At 39.7% G+C, this 22,490-nt stretch overlaps 1 protein-coding gene across 5 annotated transcripts in view; it reads left to right on the top strand.

Moving 5' to 3' along the window:
• Positions 1 to 22,240, top strand: part of slc8a3 (solute carrier family 8 member 3) — a 124,142-nt gene extending 101,902 nt beyond the window's left edge. Inside the window, exons 1-7 of one of the 5 annotated variants that reach the window (XM_044142274.1) lie at positions 2,415 to 2,786; positions 8,310 to 8,327; positions 8,428 to 8,488; positions 11,865 to 11,989; positions 12,169 to 12,268; positions 15,676 to 15,945; positions 18,168 to 22,234. In XM_044142274.1, the coding sequence (XP_043998209.1) occupies positions 8,325 to 8,327; positions 8,428 to 8,488; positions 11,865 to 11,989; positions 12,169 to 12,268; positions 15,676 to 15,945; positions 18,168 to 18,544 (936 nt within the window). In that variant the 5' untranslated portion in view covers positions 2,415 to 2,786; positions 8,310 to 8,324 and the 3' untranslated portion in view covers positions 18,545 to 22,234. Of the gene's footprint in view, positions 1 to 2,414; positions 2,787 to 8,309; positions 8,328 to 8,427; positions 8,489 to 8,548; positions 9,592 to 11,864; positions 11,990 to 12,168; positions 12,269 to 15,675; positions 15,946 to 18,167 lie in introns of those variants that run through there. The other 4 variants (XM_044142272.1, XM_044142275.1, XM_044142277.1 and 1 more) reach the window with 4 other exon arrangements.
• The last annotated feature ends 250 nt before the right edge of the window (positions 22,241 to 22,490 follow it).

Here is a 22,490-nt window from a genome sequence, read left to right as displayed (position 1 = left end):
CTAAACCTCGGTGTCAAGTCAAGTTTATCTGTATAGCATATTTCTGCGAAAAAGACAAATCAAAATCATAAAAACATCCTACATTGACCAATTATGAAACAGGAAATAAACATTATGTTTTGTCAAAAGCCATCGGTCAAAATCATCAAGCCAATACACACAAATATGTTGATTAATGTTTCACTTACTGCTAATCAAAGGCAACTCTAAACAGGTGCAGTTTCAGCCTCAAGTTAAAGGTTTGAGTTTTCTGGAGGTTGGTTCCAGATTTGTGGTGCATAGAAGCTGAATGCTGCCTTCTGGTTCTAGGGATGCAGAGCAGAACCAGAACCATAAGACCTGGAAGGTCTGAAAGGCCGATTCAACAACAGCAGCTCTTTCATGTGTTTTGGTACTAGTTTCTACCTGTATCGACTCTACATCGTTCCAATTTAGGTCCAAAAAGTAGCTACTTCAGTCTTGTTTCTGTTCAGCAGGAGAAAGTTAGATTTGTTCTAAGTATCTGGAGAAAGGCACCAGTAATAGTACTGGTAACGCTAGCTAACCTAAAACAGTAAACACTCAGCTTGACTTAATTCCAGACAGTGAATGAAATATTGTCTAATTATAAAGTGTATTTAAATATTTGGTTTCAACTATATAGAATATCAAGTGTTTACTATAAAACACATGTCAGGTGATATTAGATACTGATGATGATATTATTGAAAGGGGCAGGACTATGTAAAATTTACTTTACATCATGTTGTAATGTTATTCCCTCATCAGAAACATACCTGGAGTGTTGACTTCCTGAAGGCGGAGTTTCAGAGAGTGTCTTAAAGAGACACTTCAAGGCATTAAATTACAAAGTCAAATTTCTTTTACGTCATATTTGATATATATTTATAGCATTTTTACAACAATTGAAGGTAACAGATACTTGATTGTGCTATAAAATGATTCGATGTGGCAGGAAAACACATAATACTGCCCCTTTAAAGTATTCTAAATTCAATTCCGTAATGGAGGACTGCCAACTCTTGCTACTATTCTTTACCTCAGAGTAAAACCACAGGAGTCAACTCCTTGTTTCACAGAAGAAGAAGAAGAAAAAAAGCATTGCAAGGCACTGCCAATTTTCCTGGCAACGACTGCATTTGTTTACTGTAATCACTGTAATATCTCAAGATGAATGAGTTCAAGATTTATTGATGTCAAAATGCCACACGCCGCAGCTTTAATTAGCTCGGCGAGATTAAAAACACGACTTTTCCGGCCATGAAAGGCTTCCTTCAAAATGCTCGGGCGAAAATCACCCGGCATTCAGGTGAAATTATCAGTTTGCCCCGTCTGGCTGTGCCGCTTCAAAAGATGAAGCATGGCGCGCTCTCAGCGTTTTGGCTCCCCGTGAATCCGCGCTGTCAGAAACATAGATACGGCATAACAAGATGATGGACGCGTTACACAGGCTGCATATTGAAAGATAATAAAGGCAGCTGAAGCATCCGTCTTAGTCATCTCGGTTCGGCGGTGTGCATGTGTGTGTGGGAGTGTGTGCGTGTGTGTGTGTGTGTGTGTGTGTGTGTGTGTGTGTGTGTGTGTGTGTGTGTGTGTGTGTGTTTGGTATAAGTTGACCCTGGTGGTCATTGCAGCTGAGATCCAGAAATGTTATTATTTTAGCACATCAACTTCAGAGGCGGGAAAGACTGGGATCTTTTTTTTAGGCTTTTGATCTCAATATTCATGTCTGCCTATTTCTGCAATATGCTGATGGAGGCCGACCTTATGTCTCCAAGTGCTTTCATAAATGCAGGAGCTTCACTAACGAAGACTGATAACACGTCGCCAGCATGGCTGGATCTGGAAAACAAAACAAAGATATCTCATCTCTTCCCATCCTTTTATCCCTCCACAAACCTCTGACTTTCTACCTGCGCCTTCTTTTTGTTTCTTTCACACATTTCTCTGTGATGGTGTTACCAGTGAGATAAAAGATGAAAACTTAGTTGTTCCCAGTTACTCCAGTACCACCATGAGGCTAGATATTGTGGTTTCCCCTTATAATATCCAAACATCTATAGCACAGCACTTTAAATCTGAGGCACACATTACCTACTAGTATCGGTTCAAATGACTAGTGCTAATTATTATACTATTAACCAATTTTTTTTCTCACAGTTTATTCAATGATTATGTTCCTTTAAAAAAAATTGGTTTTATTTATTTCTTTTTGTATTTTTTCAGAAATTATTTTGTATCAAAAAAAGAAGTTAAACAAAGGTGCTGCTGTTAAAAGTATAAATTATGCATACACAAAGTGCTCAGCAGAATCAAGCTTTCAAAATTTCTGAGTTTACAAGTAAACTGACTTGACCGCTGACTCTTGTATTGAAAGCGTCGCCCAGGCCCAGCTCTGCCTCCATCCTAGTTGGAACCGCCTTGACAAGACAAATGATGATTCAGTCCTAACGAGCTGAGCACAGATCGGTGAATATTGATTCCAGGACTCAGAGCCCAGATGTGAGATGATGACACTTAAAAGTGTATCGCCAACAAACACGCAGTCCTCCAACCTGCTAATTATATCCTCCAGATGATTGTTTTTTTCCTTCCAGCTGTATAATTGCCGGCAGACTAACAGCAATGGACTGATTGTGAGTGCAGCTGCTAGACGCCCTAAATCACCTCCCTTCACATAATATAGCACGAGCTACGTTTCCACTGACCATAAGATTGCGCAAATTGGAATTATGTAAACACTTTTGCTTAATGGAGACATGGCGATTTCAAGAACTGACGCTTTTGTAAGTATTTGGGTTTTTCTCTGTGTTTGTTTGAGATAGTCTCCCTGTTAGTCCTGTTCTTCCCTTGATTGTTCCCAGATGTGTCTCGTTCCCTGATTACCTGCTGTGTATTTACAACCCGTTCTCACTCCCAACTCGTCATATATTGACGCGTGGGACGTCCTTCCGCGTCACATATTGACGCGAGGGGTTTTACCTTATGCCTTACCGTAATTTTTTCCCTAAACCTAACCAATTTGCGGGGTTTTGAAGTTTCGGCAGTTTGCGAGGACCCTTCGCATGAATAATCCATGTAAAACATGCGACCTTCCGAAATTGTCAAATTCGTCAACATTTTACGGTGAAGGAACCTGCCCAAGTCGTCACATATTGACGCGAAGGGGCTACCCTTCGCGTCAATATGTGACGCATGGTCAGACGGCGTCCCAACTCGTCAATATATGACGAGTCGGGTGTGAGAATGTGTTGGTATTTAATGTCACCTGTGTCTCTGTGTCCTTGTCGAATGTTTGGTACCAGTCTGTCTTGCTGTCCCTTTGTTTAGCCAGTTGCTAGCAGTGATGAGCCTTATGCTGAGCTGCCTGGTATTTGGAATTGTTGGACTTTTTATTTTTTGGGCACCGATCATTAAAACCAATCATTATTCATCTGATCCTGGGTCTACTGCCTGCTGCTTCACCGCCTCACACCACAATTCCTGATAGATTTTTGCCTAGGAAGAGGTGTTTTGTTTTTATTTTTATTTTTCCACATTAGTGAGAAACGTTTGGCGCACATTTGTAACTGAAACGCATTTACTGCCTACATGATTTGAGGCAGTGTGTAGTCAGTCGTATGCCTGTATACGTGTTCGTATCTGCTGTGTAAACTTCTTTGAATCCTGGTGTTTGCGTGTTCTCCCTGTGTATGGGTTGGCACTTTGCCCCCTTTCGTACCTTCGTCGGTCGTTTCACACCCTGTGTGTTTAGATACAAAAGCTGCTCTCTTCTGAAGAATGTTTCAGGTTGACCGTGGCTCAAATCATACGGGCCAAGATGAGGTTTTTATTTTTATACCTGCTTTGCAGAGCTGGCCCAAGATCATAGGATGCCCTAGGTAGAATTTCAGCTTACAGTAAAGCCCACTAGGCACCTCAGCATTCCTCATGCTTGATGATTTATGCATTCTGCACTAACAGCACTTGTTTTGTAGTTACTTGGAGAGCCAAAAAATATAGCCATTTAATACTATATGACGCAATCGTGTCAGTCATATCACAGTGTTTAATAAATGGAAAACAGTCTTGCACTATTGCAAATATCCCAAATGTGCTGAGTGTTTAATCTCCTCAGTAACCGTTGAATGTTTTTATGAAGCAGTGTGCATAAAAATGAAAAACGGTGATCAAACAAGGCAGTCCTTCGTGTCGTTCTCTCTTTGGTGTGGAAATTTTGATCTCAAGCGACCTTTCATGGCATTGTCATTTTCTTTTTCAGGTGTTTCTACATAACAGGTTTGAATATTTTGAGAATTTCTGTCACGAAGTGCAATAACACATGATGGTTTACTTGGAACATTTCTTTTGTTACTTTTTATGTTAAAGAAACTCAGTTATATGTTTAAAAAAAAACAACCTTATGGACATTTAAAATAATAATTAATCCAAATACGGGGCACAATGACGCCATCAAAAGATAAAACAATGAAATTACATTTTTCAGCTCAGGCCAGATATTCTTTTGGCATTAAATCGGGAAAGAAATCCATTTTAGGTTTGTTATGATTGTTAGAACTATTCTATTTGTTAAATGTCAGAATGAGGAGAGAGGTGTTGACTTTAATTGTTTTCGTAATCAAAGTTTGACATAAATTAAAACTGATATGCGTTGATACAGTTAGAGAAAGCAGAGATATTGGGCTTTGTAGGCTTTTGAGAGCTTAATTCACAGCAGTTGAGGTCGGCTGTGGCGTCCTTTGAGGCAAACGTACTGCTCCCTTATCTGACATCATAAAAAATTCAAAGAAATGAGTCAAAATATCGGGGACAGAACATCGGACTTCCAAGAATAAAATCTTTAGATGCCATTTCCCACAGTAAAACGAGTCCTACATACAAGCTTGCAGGCGATTTCACCTAATAATATCAATGACATACTACTAAGAAAACCTTTACGTAGCCATCGAGGTTGTATTGTACAGCATCTCTTAACAGAAAAATGATTTTAATGGCTTCAATTAAAAAAACAAAAAAAAAGATCAGAACATTGGAAAAGATAGAAACACAATCAGCACAGGAGTAAATCCAAAAGGAAAGGGTAGATATTAAATGCATAAACTTATAAAAGAATAAAATCCAAACCAAATTAAAGGCTAGGGTTATTTTTTACCCATATTGTAGTATTTTCTACTTTTAAATGTATCTATTTGTGTCTTTAAAGGTTAAACTCATTTCCTTAAAGGCGGTCTTAAGATGACCCTCGAAGATGGTAAAAAAATAAATAAATAAAGTGTCTCTTATTTTTAGTAGCTTATTCCAAAGAAGGCTTACATACACACTGTATAAAATGTATGTAAATGTAACAATTTAATTTTTCAGGCATTTACTACATCAAAATAAATTTGGTAGTTTTAACTGTTCGTCTGGTTTAAAGTCAAATGGTAAGAAAAAAAATTAAAATTTTTTATGTGATGTGGGCTAATTTCAACCATTTTTTGTTCTTTTGTCTCCGGATGTCTTAAAAAAATATAAAGAAATAAAGTGATACGCCTTGAAGTACAAGGATGGGGACAAAACGGTTGCATGCAGGAATGAACTATAGATTATTCCAAATCCCTTTATTATTTTTTTTTTTTCAACAAGTCAGTCTTTTTACGATCACTACAAGAGTAAAAGTATATACTGAGGCCCATAAACCCAACATGTCTGCCTTACTGCTACATTGTCCTTGTGCTGTCAGTAAGTTAAAATCCATTTAAAATTTAATCAGACTGAATTGTGTTTATTTACAGCAGACATCTCCCTCAAAGCACATATTGTGTTTGAAAGGAAATGCGTCTTGACAAACTTGGTCTTTTACACACAGCTGAATTGGCTCCTTCCTCTTTTGTCTCAATGCGGTTTAATGGCCGACCTTACAGAGTATATGTTGCACCACTGACATAAAATAAACATCCATCCCTTCATCCTTCTGATGCCGACTGAAGTTAGAACTAGGATGGTTTGGTTTGAGTTTAGTTTTGGAGGTTCTCTGACTAAACTCAGCTGGTTTTTCTGCCACATTTATCTTTAGACCACCCAGCTCTGTTAGCGTCTAATGATAATGAAGCCAGTCGCCCACAGCAATTATTGTGCTTACCTACTAATGATGACAAACTGAGGGTCTGTGCAATAGCAAACTGGTCGATTGCTGTCTGAAAGAGGCTTGAGAAAATCAAATCTAATCAAATTTTATTTGTATAGCACATTTCAACAGCAAGGCATTTCAAAGTGCTTTACACCAAATCAAACACAAAAACACAATGCAACATAGAATCAACAATAAAAACAGAACACCAAGTCAGATTCTGTCAATAAATTTGCAATTGATTACGTTTCAAATACAACTCTAAACTAGTGGGTTTTTAGTTGAGATTTAAAGGAAGTCAGTGTTTCAGCTGTTTTACAGTTTTCTGGAAGTTTGTTCCAGATTTTTGGTGCATAGATGCTGAATGCCGCTTCTCCTCGTTTGGTTCTGGTTCTGGGGATGCAGAACAGAACCAGAACCAGAACCTGAGGTTGATACAACAGCAGCAGATCTTTAATGTATTGTGGTGCTAAACCGTTCAGTGATTTATAAACTAACAACAGTATTTTAAAGTCTATTCTTTGAGCGACAGGAGAGACTTTAAAACTGGTGTTATGTGCTCTATCTTCCTGGTTTTTGTGAGAACGCGAGTCACTCGCAAGGAGTCACTCGGTTTATGAGAACGGTAAACCGCTTTGGTTTTTATGATGCCTTATCAAAGATGCCGGCCACACTGTTCAGATTTTCATTCATTATATTTGTTCCTTCCACTTAACAAATATAAAAGATTTTTTTTGTTGGTTTGTCAAATAAAACCCCCAATAAACTTCCTGGGGGTGTGAATACTTTTGCCAGACACTGTAAACATCTTTCTAGATCAAATTTTCAAAGCGCTTGCTTATTTTTTGTCATGACTTTTCCTCTGCCGACGAGCATGTGGGATCATTTGTGGCGTCACCGAAGAGTCCCAACAGATGAATGAACAAACAAGAGACATTCTTAATGTTTAACAGAGATGTCGACAGCAGCACACTTTATTTTTCAAAAATATCAGGTCAGAAAAGGGATGTTTACGGAAAATCAGTTCCCCTGTTGACTAATTACAGAACAACAAAAGTGCCTCTGCTTATCACAACCCAACGCTCCAGTGAAATTAAATGTGTGTGGCCCAGTGGCAAAATATCCCTGAATGCACTCTGTCATTCAGGGATTAGTTTTATCACAGGCGAATTTACATGTTGAGTTTAAGCTTTAGAACAATGGGAGACACTGATGTGCAACCTTCCATTTCAATAACATTTGGGCTGCACGGTGTAGCTCATCTTTTATACACATTGTTTATGTACTCACATTTTCCCTTGAATTGTACATTGCTTAATTTCACAAAAATCACTCCACAAACTGACTTGCGCACACTTTTAAGAGTGCTGCAAACACACGGCTGCATTAAATCACCTTTCCCTTTCAGGTTGTACCTCCCCTCTCTCTCTTCTTCAACAACTGTCATTGGAAGCATGTTGTTTTTAGCTTTAAACATCACCTTTAAACTGTAGGAAAGCCATAAACGTTCGTTTTTGTCTTGTTTCCGTTTGTAGAGAAGGGGTAGAGGATAGGTTTGGCCATGTGGTGTTGGTTCTGTCGTATCACAGTGACAGTGATGCACCACAGGGTGTTTAACTGAAGCAGAGGAACAATGTAGGCGGTGTGGTCGCTTTTGCACTGTGTCCAAGTGCAGGAAAATACATATAATATTGGTAAATATCAGTTATCATCCATAACAGCAGTATTTCTGTGCATCCATAAACGTGGGGTTGGTGGATAAAGTGTTATCTAACTCCACTGGTCATTGAGTGGGGAACACCCTGGACAGGTCACCAGTCTATTGCAGGACGACACTCAAACCAACGGTCAATTTAGACCAGGGGTCTCAAACTCCAGGCCTGGAGGGCCGCAGTCCTGCAACTTTTAGATGTGCCTTTGCTGCATCACACCTGAATAGATTAATTAAGGCTCTGGAGAACTGGTCTACACAAGGTGGAGGTAATTAAGCCATTTCATTCCAGCGTTTTGTACCTGTGGCACATCTAAAAACTGCAGGACTGCGGCCCTCGAGGACTGGAGTTTGAGACCCCTGATTTAGGCCCATTAATAGCAACTACAATTCTACTCTCTTTTAGTTTTTTGCAAGTTCTGTTGGCTGCATTCCCATTGGTCACTGCTTTTCCATTCCTCCTCATTCCCTCTCTCCTCTCCTCCACAGCCCTGTTGTTAGCTGATGGTAAGTTACCCATTCCTCCTCTCTGCATCCTCACTAACCCGCTTCCTGTGACGTGTGAGTTGTGCCTGTAAGTGGTTTGAAATGAAATACTACTTTTCAGGGTTGTACACAGACAAGACACAAGGCTAAAGCACCTGCCCATTTTTCCTCTGGACAAAAAGGTGCCCTTCTGAAATCCTTTTTTTCTTTTTTAGTGTACTATGTGACCTGCAATTAATCTCGTACTAGTAAGACAGCTGGGGTTCCTAAAACCACACAAGCTGCCCCTTTTTGCACCTTCCCACCAAAAGACAAACTGCACGCCGCTTCTAATTTTGGTTGATAATGTTTCTGTGTTAAAAATTTAAAAGGTTCACTGCAAAACCACACAATCTTACCAAGCAATTTTGGTCTTGTTTCTAGTGCAAATACCTACACTTGAAATCAGACAAAATTAACTTAGAAGTAATTTTCCAATAAGGTATAGGAGTTTAAGTTAGTGATCTCTTAATTTTGATAAAATCATTCTTGTTACTTTGGCAGATTATCTAACTTATAACAAGACATTTTTGACATGTTATGAGTGAAATAATCTGCCAGTGGAGTTAGCACTTTCTCATCAATATTATGGAACAAATGCCTCTATCTGCCGAGAAGTTAGTTTTTTATTAATTTAGTTTTATTTCAAGTTTAGATATTTGCGCTAGAAACAAGAGCAACATTTCTTGGCTGCCTCCAAGTCAGTTTTGAATACAGCCTTTTTGAATTTGCTTTTTAGGTTACAAATCAATCACAACCCTTTTTAAAAAAAAAAAAAAAAAAAAAAAAGAACAGTATCAATAAGCCAACACTGCATTTGGGCCAATTTTGACATCCATGTCATCCTGTCAAGTCAACATTTGAAAACCGGCAAGATTAAAAAAAAAAAAAAAAAAAAGAAGAAGAAGAAGAAGAAGTCAGCATTTTTGCAACTAGAAATGTAATTACCCACGTTTGATTGCATTTTTATTAATTTCCTTCTATCTGTCATGTAGCAGCGCAGCTCGGAGCGAGGGGACGGCTGCATAATCAAAATTTGTAGGACGAGCGAGAGATATCCCGTGAGCGTGACAGTACACACCGTCTTTTGGGTGTGGAGTTGATTTTTGCTTTAAAGTGTGTGTGCGTGCGCTAAGGAGCTACGACACTTTTATGCATGCCTCTGTGCGTACGCTTTCTCTCAGATACGCCCTCCTGTCAGCAGAGGGCCGGCTGTGATCTTTAATGGCGGTGTTAATATTTAATGGTAAGCGTGTTGTCAGCAAAGAGCAGCAGGCTGGGACTCGGGGCTCGTATAAAAAGATGACAAGTTCCCCACGCCAGGTGGCTCAGTCGGCAGGAGGGGGGAGGAAGGAATGAGAGGTGTTCGGTTCCGTAAGCCACTCCTTGTTGATGGAGTCCGAAAGCACAGGGTTGACGTTGCGGAGCTGTTTATTGTGTGCGTTTCAAAAGCTTCTCGGAGCCGCTGCTCACGGTTGGGCCGTGTCAGATATGTGACAGGCAGATGTAGAAACTCCCCAAGCGATGAAAATGAGCAAATTTAAACTAATCTTTAATGTGCGTTGACAGTCGGTGGGTGGCCATCAAAGTAGTCTGGGTTTTTCGTTTCAGTTTTAAATCAACAGGGCTTATTCATTCTGCACGCAGCCTGCATTAGCTGCTCTGTTATTAAAAATGAACAAGCTTTATCATTTAGTTCCATCAGTATCAATGGGATTGAAATGCAGGAACCTTTTCCGGTAGCCAGAGTAAGTTTCTAAGCACTCCACACTTTACAGATTAACTACCAGGGTAGACCCCAAATGTTTATGGGCAATGGGCCTAGTGAGCAGGCAGGACTTTGTTTCTACTGTATCCAAAGATGGAGTTTAACATGGTTTAAACCATAACCACTGAAGCAACCTGAGATTACTTCTTTTCTGCTTTTACTGCTTTTTCACACTATAGACTCTTGTGTCATGGCGGTCACTGAAGCTAACTGGGTGTGAAGTGAGCATTTGCTAACAATAATAAGTATTTTGACTATCTCCGTTTTAAGAATCAGAAAGAAATTCAATCTGTAGAGACTCAGACAGACAAAGGGAAACCATTAGAAAAGTTTAGTGACAATATGATTTAAATCTTTGGCGCCTGGGCCCCGGTTAAGGACATTGATCATCGCAAACTTTGCGATGGGCTTGGATGAGCATTCCGTATGCTGAGAGGAACGTCATCCCCCCGGGACCCGGCACTGGTGGTGGAGGCGATGAAGGATGGATGCTGAGCGAGTGGAGGTGAAGGGGTGGAGGTGGGTTGAGCTCTGCTGGAAAGCGCACGACGCCATGGATGGCGGTCCTTATCAGCTGGGGCTTGGACGGTGATTGGACGTGACGAGTCTTTGACCGGCGTTGAGCAATCAACGGTGATGAGCCGGAAGTTCCGGCTGGATGATGCAGGAGGGGCTAAAAGAGTCTTCCAGATTGAATTTGCGCCTAGGCTTCATTTCACATTGTGGAAAATAGTAACTGAGGGCTGGACTTACTGAAGAGTCATTTTCTGCCATATAAAATTACTTTTAACTCAGCTTAATTCAATATGAGCTCTTGTCTCTCCCATGCTGACTTTGTTTTTCAAAAGATATTAATTATTGTGTTCTATAATCTTTCTTTTTGCTTTAAAACATTGACACTAATGTCTAACACAGAGATTGCCTCTTTTCCTGACAAGAAAGTGACCGATCACAGGGGTAAGGCGAGATAAATTGTTTCAATTTATTTATTTGTTAGAGTTCTATAAGAGGAATCAGGAATAGCCGTAACTGGTATCGGTAGGTAAACCATTTATAAAAATCAGTCACAAAACTACATTCAGCACATCTCTAGCAAAAATATATCATGTATTTTGTGGTACAACTGGTAGGAAAGTTCCTACTTAGTGTTTAGAAGGAAAATTGCCACTAAATGGACTTTCATTTTACAAAATGTTAGCCTTAATGCTCTATGGGAACATCCCATAGAGTCTCCAAACATATACGTTTAAGACAGGTAAGACAACGACTCTTCCATAATACTCCACACAGCCCCACTTAAAACAAAATTCAAGCAGCTTTTTAATTAATGTATACTGTTTCAGAATTTTAAATCAATCACTTAAACACTTCATACATATAGAAAATAATAAATATAATCAAATTAAACTAGCTTCTCAGTAGTTCCCTTTCATAAAGCAATGGCAAATTAATTAAATGTTTGGTTATATTGTAATTAGATTGTGGGAACATCTAAAGAAGGGACATCTTGAGTAGATAGAAGAAAGCAAAACAAAGGTTTCCGGATCAAATTGAAGTTCTTCTGGATAAGAACCGGAGATTAAACAGAAACAGAAATCTCATTTCATTTCTTTATTTTTATTTTTTTAAGAGAATTCATATTTTACCGTCCTAGAGATTTGACGTACATAATATGTTCAGGGAGTAAGAGTTTAGCTTTTCTCAATGAGATTTTTCTACTTATTTCATTCATGCTGCCTCTGTCTATTCAGATGTGCCAGATAGGAAGCTCACGTCTGACGAGGAGGAAGCCAAGCGGATCGCCGAGATGGGAAAGCCGGTGCTAGGGGAGCACCCGCGGCTGGAGGTCATTATCGAAGAGTCGTACGAGTTCAAGGTGAGTGAGGCCGAAAGCTGATTTGTTTCTGTGAAGTTTACTGTGTCTTCAGAGGAGCTTTTCGTTACCTGATATTGGACGGTGCCGCCACCATGTGGTGAATCGGGTGTACTTCTCTCTGCGAAAGCAGCATGGTGGTGTTGATTGGAGAAATAAAAGTGGTCTGTGTTGACATCTAGAGCACAGTGGACAAGCTGATCAAGAAGACCAACCTGGCTCTGGTGGTGGGAACAAACTCCTGGAGAGAGCAGTTCATGGAGGCCATTACTGTCAGTGCAGGTAATGCTTTCTGTTCTCATCTGTCTGCTGGACTAAAATCTGCTCATCTGCTCATATGTGAGACTTTGGGTGTTCTGATGAAAGAATAGGGTCTAAATAATATAAACGCATCTGGTAAACTTGTTTTTTTTTTATGTTTAGGTAGGAAATACAATGATATTTTGGGTCAGCTTTGTTCTCTAAAATAGTTGTTTTGTCATTCTTGTACAGTTCCACTGAAAAGTATTCACACCTCTTGGGCTCAACTTTTTCCACGCCGTGTTTTGTTACAACAAACTGTAATGTATTTTATTGTGATCAGAAGAGGGTATCATGGCTTAACTTGGAATTATTCTGACTCAAAGTGAAAGTCACGACAGTATACTAGCAAAAATAAAAAATAAAAAATTGACTCAAGTAAGAGTAAAAAGTAGCCCTTAAAGAAATGACTAAAAAGTAAAAAAGTATCTGGTTAAAAGGCTACTTAAATATCTGATTGGAACATGTGATTTAATATTTAAAAACAATGCCAGACAAAAATGGAAAGTTAGATCCAATATTGTGGTATTTTAAGGACTAAAACTGAGAATTGTTTACAAATGAATAACACAATTATAAAATGACAGATTCAGGCAGAAGAAGCAATTCCAAATCATAAAAAAGAAATTATATGAAACTAATAATTAGTTGGTAAGAGACATGTACATACTGTATTTTAGAATAGGGTGAAGTATGTCCGGTGCCAAACGGCAGGTAGAAAATAAAATTAGAAAAACAAAGCTTGTATTTAAACAGCAGCTTAAGCTGCAGGTGTGTCTGTATTTCATGCATTTTCTTTTTTTTTTTTTTTTTTTTTTTTGCATCCAGTGATGTTACTCAAGTGTACAGAAATTTTACTCAAGCAAGAGTAGCGGTACTTTATTATAAAGTAACGCAAGCATAGCAAAAACACTCCAAAAAGTAAATTTTTCCCCAAAATTGTTACTCAAGTAAATGTAGCTGAATTAATGTAACTACTTACTAACAAATCTGATTGAGATAAATCTGCACAAAAGCAGAGCACAACTCCTGTGCAAGATTTGGAGGGGTTTTTTTACAAATAAGAAAAATAAATAAATCTATGATGTTATTGAACATCATAACTTTAAATCGCTTTTCAGATGCAGTCGAATGCCTATGTAATTTTACTTCTGCATAACTTTAAGCTCCAGTCATCCGAATACATGAGTCTGTACCCTTTATTAAAGTAGCCTACTCGTGTCACTGCTAACCCTACATCTTTTAAATCTCACAAAAAAAAAAAATAAAATAAAAAAAAAGTAACATCCCCAAGAGGCACAGCATAACTCGCATCCAGCAACATTGACTTCAACATAGCAGCAGCTGCAGCCGCCGTCCAGCGAGAGCCAGCGAAGGCCTTGAGTTTTGTCGCGGTGGTACTGAAATATTTAATCAAGAGCGCATCTTTACTATTTGATGATCCATCGTGGGCTGAAAAATGCATGCGGCTCACGCGGTCTGACAGCTGGAATCATGACAGTGCAGGCTTCTTGCTTGTCTGCTTAATGCCCTGCAAGCTGCTGGAGCACAGAGGAGCTCTTCAGCGTGGAAGTGTCCTGCTCAGGTCATCTTGTAACCGGACTGTGGAGCCTTGTTCGTCTTGCAGAACACAACAACCTCCAGCGTGTTAATCTAATCGAGTTTATTAATTTGATAACCTTTAGGGCTGAAACGATTCCTCGAGTGATTCGAGTACCTCGATTATTAAAATTCCTTGAAGAAAATTTATCTGCCTCGAAGCGTGGTTAAATTATATTTTATTATTTAGCGCACCTTGTTCTGGCCGGATGGGCAGAGCTCTCACTTCCGCATTAGTTGTTGACGAAAGCTAAGTGTTAGCAGCATAATGTCCAGTTTTCAAGTTCGGCCTGAGAGGATGTTATTGGTTGATGATAATGTCTGGGTCTTCGTCGTTTTTCGGGGGACCAGTAAACATCCTTAAAATGACTGGCGCGATGCCTGGAGTACGGCAGTCTTTTCTGCCTGATGGCGGTTCAGAGCAAACAGCGGGGAAGAGCGCTGGAGGTGTATTTATACAGGTGAGCGGATAGACTGAACACTGCGGGTGGCTGCGCATTAGATGATTAACGTAAGTGTAGCTTTGCGGACGAACCGGAAAATGTATTTCATATCTCAACAAATGGGCGGCAGAGTTCATAGTGACATTATAACAAGACAACTTTGACATCGTGTTGAGAAAGTATCTTGCTCAAACAAACTTTCCCGTTATAACGAGACGCAAAACTCGTAAAAACAAGGTTTTTATAGCAACATGAGTTTTATATCTGCTATAACAAGATATAAAAATACTCTCCTGAGAGATTACAACTTAAAGAGAAACAAGGTGGCTCACTATGACTCTCCGCAACGTTTTTAAGTTAAAAGAAAAGACAGTTTGGTTTTAATGAGATAAATCTCATTATAACAAGCTCTATTTATCTCGTTACAACGAGAAAGTTTTCTCGTTTTAACAAGACACTGTTTCTGAATTTATTCCTGAACTCTGGCAGTTAGAAGCTTCCATAGATCTGGTTGTGAAGAGATCACTTAAGCCAGCACTTTTTAAATATTGTCTGTCATTTCTAATTTATTTTTGAGAAAATATAAACTAAAAAAAATCGATTAAAATCGATAATTGGATTCAGTATGAAAAATATGTGTGATTTGATTTACAACCTACGTCTGATGCCTTCACAGAACATCTGGATTTACACTTCAAACTATGCACATGTGGACTTGAGTGACTAATAAAGATAGATGGTTGCCCTGCATTTCAGAGTAAAGAGGGTGAATACAAATATGCATGTCAAACATAAACAAAGTCTAAATAAAATGCATCGACGTGGTTGTAAGGTGACAAATATGACTGAGCAGGAGTTTAACCTAAACTTTAAAGACTTATACAAGTTAGTAAAAGTAACACTCATTTAAATAAGTAGTAATAACAAAGAAACAACTAAAGTGCTCAATCTTTTATGCCGCTGTCAGCAAACTTCATCTCATTTCTTAATTGCCATGCAAAGCAGCTTGTCCTTTGAGGCCTCTGGCACTGACGAGTAGTTATCACACATTTGGAGTCAGATTTGCATAATAATAACCTCCGGCTAAAGTCAAAGAGATGTTTCCTGCTGGGAAATAAGTGAACATGCCATTTTAAGTGATTGTTCTCCCTCTTTTCTTCTCTCCGTCACCCTCTTTATTTCCTCCGTTTTCTCAAAATCCTCCCCTCTGGTCTCTTTCTCAAAACTTTCTGCTTCATGGCACTCCATTCTCATCTCCCTACGTCTCTGCATGTGCTCTTTTCAATGCTATCAATCCGCCCTTCGTTTCCCCTCGTCCCCCCGCTCAACCCCGCTTCCGCCCAGGAGATGAGGACGAGGAGGACACGGGCGAAGAGCGCCTCCCGTCCTGCTTCGACTACGTCATGCACTTCCTCACCGTCTTCTGGAAGGTCCTGTTCGCGTGCGTCCCCCCCACGGACTATCTGAACGGCTGGGCGTGCTTCGTCGTGTCCATCGTCATCATCGGCCTGCTCACGGCCGTCATCGGCGACCTGGCCTCCCACTTTGGCTGCACCATCGGCCTCAAGGACTCGGTCACGGCGGTGGTGTTTGTTGCTCTCGGCACGTCCATCCCAGGTGAGTCCAGGAATAGCAGTGGGAAAAGTGGGAAGGTGTCTTTGATAAGGACGCATCATTTTCAATACTTTTATTTTATTTATAAATTTGAAAAGTTTATTTCTCTAAAGTTTGTTACAGCTAGTTAAAGAAGAATTATTTTTTTTTAGGAAATAAGATTTAAGAAAAACAAACTAAGAGTCATCCAACTGAATAGCAGGTCCATTTGCTTTTGCATTATATGGCCGATCAGCATGCATCCATGTTTCCAACTAAATGTCATGCAAATTTTTAGCAAACTTTTGAAATGTCTAAACAAAAAATTAGAGAAAGGCAAATTTAGCACGTTTGGAACAAATCAACCAGGCTACGCAAAGCAAAATTTATCAGATGTTGATGATGCGCCTACCCGTAACAAACACGATGCAGCAGTTGCAAACAAGCATGGAGCACACATCTCAGAAAAACGTGGGAGAGTTGTCCACTGTGAGCAGGAGGTTTGGACTTTGAAATTTTTCATGCCTCTGGTAAGGCACAGACCCATCAGTTGATAGCAAGCTTCGTTACGCCAGAACTAGTTCGGCTAACGCTGAGAAAGTTTTTGGCTTGCGGAAAAGCCAAAAACTTTCTCAAGCAAGTCTAAAAACTTATTTTGAGAAATTGAGGAAGGTATTTTTAAATTTCGCCATTACCATCAAGCTCTTCTAAGGCAATACTTCAACATGCACATAAACGTGGCTAGAGGCTCTCCTGATCCCTTGAGGAGCTGGTTCCATATTAATGTTGACTCATGCATCTCAAATATTTTTGCTGAAGCAGAACTGAAAACCCTTCTGTAGAAAAATTGGACTAAAATTGTGTAAATCTAAAGGAGAAAGGAAGAAAAATTCAAGTAAATTCACTCAAAGGAGGTTTGCTGCCTTATGTGATGCCACCAGAGACAAAGCTTGTTCTTGGGAGGGTAGAATGTAACTTGATTTAAAAGACATTTAAAACACTAACTAAAATAAAGTATGGGAAGGGGGGAAAGCTGACCATGACATACTGCGATAAATTACACCTAAAAGGAATTTGATTGATTTTACAGAAAAGTCTGGCTAGTAACTTTAATTCACATACTGACAAGGTGTTGGGACATTAATATCAAACTTTTCTATCTAATCTTTTCTGGGTGTACTTGCCCTTTTGTGGAAATATGAAAAAAAAAAAAAAACTACTAAGAGCTAATGTGGCGTTTAGGCCACAGTGAAGGAGATTAATGCAGCTAATGTCTACAGAAGTAAAACTTTATTTCTTTAGATTCCCTTTCAATGACTTTGTCAGTGCTACCCAGTGGCTTGTAGTTCTTTGGTGAACCTTTTTGATAGTCTGAGCTTTAAAAAGTTATCAAGCTAAAATCTCTGGAGACTCCCAGGCTTTTTGTTGGACAGTAAATGAGTTCAGTGTGAGATGTCTTGCATCATTTTCCTCCAGCTGCCATTTAACATGCTCTTTTACTTTTGGAAAATCCATTCTTTCCCTAAGCCCTTCCAATGGGCAACTGCTGGACTTCCATAGCACTGTACCACCAGGCTTAGCTAGTTTTCTGGGGAAAAACCCTGGGCTACGATGTCATAAAATATGGAAAACTCGTTGGTCTAGTAAATAAATGCAAAAAAACAAGGATGATGTCAGAGGGGGCACCGCGGTAGAGAGGGCGGTAGGATATACAGGCTTCATTTCCCTCCTTTTCTCTGTCGCATTGCTGTAAATAAAGGCCACCGGCGTAAAAATAAAATGAAATAAAAAAACATATCGACAGCTTAGGGCTGCACAGTGGCGCAGTTGGTAGAGCTGTTGCCTTGCAGCAAGAAGGTCCTGGGATCGATTCCCGGCCCGGGGTCTTTCTGCATGGAGTTTGCATGTTCTCCCTGTGCATGGTGGGTTCTCTCCGGGTTCTCCGGCTTCCTCCCACAGTCCAAAAACATGACTGTCAGGTTAATTGGTTTCTCTAAATTCTCCCTAGGTGTGAGTGTGTGAATGGTTGTTTGTCTTGTATGTCTCTGTGTTGCCCTGCGACAGACTGGCGACCTGTCCAGGGTGAACCCCGCCTCTCGCCCGGAACGCAGCTGGAGATAGGCACCAGCAACCCTCCTGACCCCATTAGGGAAGAAGGGTGTAAGAAAATGGATGGATGGATGGATGGATATCGACAGCTTCCCTAAACAAGGCTGACTGTAACACAGAATGTCTTCTTTCTGCAGATACCTTCGCCAGTAAGGTAGCCGCCGTCCAGGACACCTACGCGGACGCTTCCATAGGGAATGTGACAGGCAGCAACGCCGTTAACGTCTTCCTGGGCATCGGCATGGCCTGGTCCGTGGCCGCCATTTACTGGCACATGAAAGGGAAGCCGTTTGTGGTGGAGGCCGGCTCGCTGGCCTTCTCCGTAACCCTCTTCACCATATTCGCCTTCCTGGCCGTGTCGGTGCTGCTCTACCGGCGTCGAGCCCACATCGGAGGGGAACTGGGCGGCCCGCGAGGACACAGACTGGCCACGTCGGCCATCTTTTTTGGCCTCTGGTTTCTCTACATCCTCTTCTCCAGTCTAGAAGCCTACTGTCATATAGAAGGCTTCTGAGCAGATTGAGACTCCTGACGGAAAAAAAGCAAAGAGTGGAAATTGGGTCAATCTTAATGCTAGGAACGGTTTTTTTCTAAGATATGTCGTCTGCTCTCTCCTTCTCCACCTTTCCTTAAAGAAACCTCGGAGGCGCGCATTCTGCCCTCTAGTGCCAAAAGGCCCGAACTGCAGCTTGCATCTGGGTTTTATTTCCCAGCATGCCCCCAAAGGATTGCCGAAGAGGTCCTGCATTCTGCTGTTAACCTGGAGAGAGCAGAGTTAATCAGAGGTTTATATTTTTCTCAAAACGGGACAAAAAAAGACTTTTTAAAATAAACATATTTTGGGGATAAAAATGCAAAAACTAATGCAACAAAAATAAACAAGAGACCCAGTCACATAGAGGAATTAAAGAACTATTTTCTGAATTGAAAAAAAAATAATAATAATGACATTACAGTTGAAAAGGAAAATATGATGTGAAAGAGGGGTGGATTGATAGTATTTATTTTATTTGCGTCCTTTCCTAAAAGGACCTCTGTCAGGAATCCCGCAATCAGGAAGAGGAACAAGAAACGACAGCGACAGCTCACACCGCCGGACGAATCACGACTCAAGCAGAAGAACATGAGGGTGGGAGGAATGCGAACACGGTCAAACTGCCCTGAACATTACTTCCTTACTCTAAATGTATCTATATATAATATATTTCCATATTTTCTGTATATTTTCAATATTTGTTTAAATGTGGTCCTCTTCTGATCTGACAGAGGATCGCCGCGGCGCAGCGGGAGGAGGCCGGGGTGAGGGAGGGCAGGGTCAAACTATACATCTGAGGATGTCTTCACCTTTCTAAGAGTTATGTATCTTGGCTATAGGTAAACGAGTACGACATTGTATTTTTGTTTAAATACCGATATCTTGGTCTCACTTGACTTTTCACCGTTTTTTCAATCGGAAATCCGAAGAAAAGAAAAAGAAAAACGACTAAATTTGTTGCTGCAGAAATAAATTCAGAGGTATTTTTGTACTCTTCTTTCCATGCACTTTGCTGTATAGTTCTACTTCTGGAGACTTCTTCTTGTTCTTCTTCTTTTTCTTCTTCTTCTTCTTCTTGTACATGTGCAAAAGGGTAATGGTCAAACTGGTCACGATAAACTGAACGGTGCCTGTGAAAGGAGAGATGTTCGCTGCAGCTACCCACACCAATCAGCCTCTTGGTTTGGTCAGAGATACCCTGTTCTCTGCATGAGGATGCGTTATTAAATGTACATTTAGTATCTCTGTCCAATTACTGACACTCGTGATTTGTGCATCACTTTGTCTTGGGTCTCTTGGCTGGTTTTCAAACTCAAAATGTGTTCGTTATCACTTTGTTTTGTTCTACACTGTAAAAACACATCTTACCATGTATTTTTTGCTGTAGTTATAGTGCAAGTATCTGAGTAGACTTGAAATAAGACAAAACTAAGTTATAAGTGACTTTCCAGCAGGAAATAGGAGCTTGTTTGATGTAAATTATTCCTTATTATTATTATTTTTTTTAAAAAACAGTAGTTCCACTGGGAGATTATTTCACTCATAACAAGACATTTTCGCATATTAGTGAAATAAGTTTCCACTTTTTCATTAATATTAAGAAATTATTAATTAAAACAATCTCCAATGTCTTAATGAAAAGTTACTTGTCAGTTAAACAAGACCAAAGATATTTGGTAAGATTTTGTGTTTTTGCAGTGTAGCTAGAGTCAGAAGTGTCACTATTGGACAAAGATGATCTGCTCTTCCTCTAAGGAGGTAAGTGGACCCACCCAGTCAGCTCTTATGAGACCGATCCCAACGTACAGATCTGGAAAAGTCTTCAATCCTGTAGTTTCCAAACAAGCAAATCAGCTTGTGTGGCATAACAACGTGCAGTTTTGACGCACTCCAGCACCTGACACATAATCCGCCGTCCTGGAATCTTTCTAAGTACCTTTCGAAATAAGATATGAAAAAGCGTACAACTTCTGGCAAAAAAAAAATGGAATCATTAGAGAATCTTGCCCTGGTTTCTCAATCGGATTACGGTCTGGATTTTTTTTTTCCCCTGTGAGGAACGATGGAAAACATCCCCAATGAATGACTGCTGAATATGAATAATCCACCTTTTTTATGAGGCCTTTGTAAAAGACACCTCACAAAAATTCACTGACTGAAAACCTAGGTTTATGCAATTCTTTTTTCTCAGTGGGCTTAAAACTAATGGAAAAAAGTCACAGTCAGTACTTAGTGGCATCTCAAAATTACCTATGAAATACAAATAATATCATTAATCAATCAGGTTGAGAGCACAGATCTGTAATGTTTATGGAGGGCGGGGTAAAATAAATACTATTTTTATTAAACTCTGCCTGCCTCATCAAAAATTTCCCTATAACTTTTCCAAATAGGCATTTTAAAGGTGACTAAACCTTACAAGTACACAAAAAATCTCTCTTCCAACCACAAGATTATACTAGTGTTGCTATTTGTTTTAGAAATTCAGAATAATGAGTGAATCCCAATTTCTATACAGTTTAAGTTATTAGTTTTAGAAATCCTGAGGTCTTCAGCTGGTAAATCAAATAGTATTGTGTCATATTGGTATTAATTTTATTTTTAAAGTAAAACAACTGGGTAGACGTCATCAAAACTTGTGATTTCTGTTCTGACTTTTTTTTTTTTTTTTTTGCCAGATGTTGCAGAAGCCCTGCGCATGTTTACTGTTGCAAAAATAAATCATTTCTCATGGAAAAATATTTGACTGAGACTGAGCGGGAAAATTCTCAACACAAGCTGTAACACACTGTAATTTCACCAAAAGCACCAAATCCAGAATATTGAGTTATTTAAGCGGTCTCCGGAGATTATTGGTTACTACGGCTTTATGCGATGAACATATCTCGTTGTTTTTCCAAAATACACAGATGCTGATTTTCGCCAAAAAACCCTCCAGAATATCTTTGTTGTGATCTCTGACCGAAACGCTTTGTATCAGGTCAGGTCAGGTCAGATCAGGTCAGGTGAGCGTCCAGGGCTGCTGGTGTAGGTGCTGCAGGTAGCTCCGGTTTCAGATCCAAAAGTCGACATAAATCCATGTTATGTACAGAATCTTCAGTGTGTCTCCACAGAAACACACACACACTCTAGGGGTCACTATAACATCACATTTCACCCACAGTCTGTCAAATTATTATTTTTTTATTTGTTATAAATTTGCAATCAGGAAGTGTGTCATATCTACGTTCTGTGATTATCTCTCATTTATTTAGTTGTACTTTGTAGCTAAAATGTCAGCTGGTGCGCATGTGTGTGTGTGTGTATGCGAACACACAGCATATCCGAAGGAACCCGCCTTTCTGTTTTGCTTTCTTTTCGTTCCCTCTCAGCCGGTGGGATTGAAGGGAAACGTCATTGTGCAGTAACTGGACTTGTGGTTGTCGTGGGAAACTGAGAGGTTCAATAGTAGTATGTGTCACGTGTGTGTGTGTGTGTGTGTGTGTGTGGGGGGGGGGGGAGGTTATAATACTGTTGTTTTAATTGTTTTTCTTTTTTTGCGTGTGTGCTTGCGTGCGTGTATGCGTGCGTGTTTGTGTGTGTGTGCAACAGAAAAGGGGCACATTTTATTGGACGAGTATGTTTTGCTTTTTTGTTTTTGGCCTGCTATGAGATGTCAAAACAATAAAAATAATAACAATAATAATAATAATAATAAAAAAAGCAAAATCCAAAAGCGAATCATTTCTTCTTTTTTTTTTGCAAAATTGAACCATTTGTTCTATTTCCGAGAAATGCCACTCTCACTTTCACTAATTAATCCCGTCGCCTCTACTCTCTGAATTCTAGGTAAAATATTAAGTGAAAATATCTGGTAAAAATCTGTAAAAAAAAAATAAAAAATCATTATTGCAGCTGTGTAATCTCACTCTGAGAAATTAAGAAA

This window comes from Gambusia affinis, linkage group LG16 (genome assembly GCF_019740435.1).
Source record: "Gambusia affinis linkage group LG16, SWU_Gaff_1.0, whole genome shotgun sequence".
Classification (NCBI taxonomy): Eukaryota; Metazoa; Chordata; class Actinopteri; order Cyprinodontiformes; family Poeciliidae; genus Gambusia; species Gambusia affinis.
Note: the sequence above shows the minus strand (reverse complement) of the source record. Positions and strands in the feature narration are given on the sequence as shown.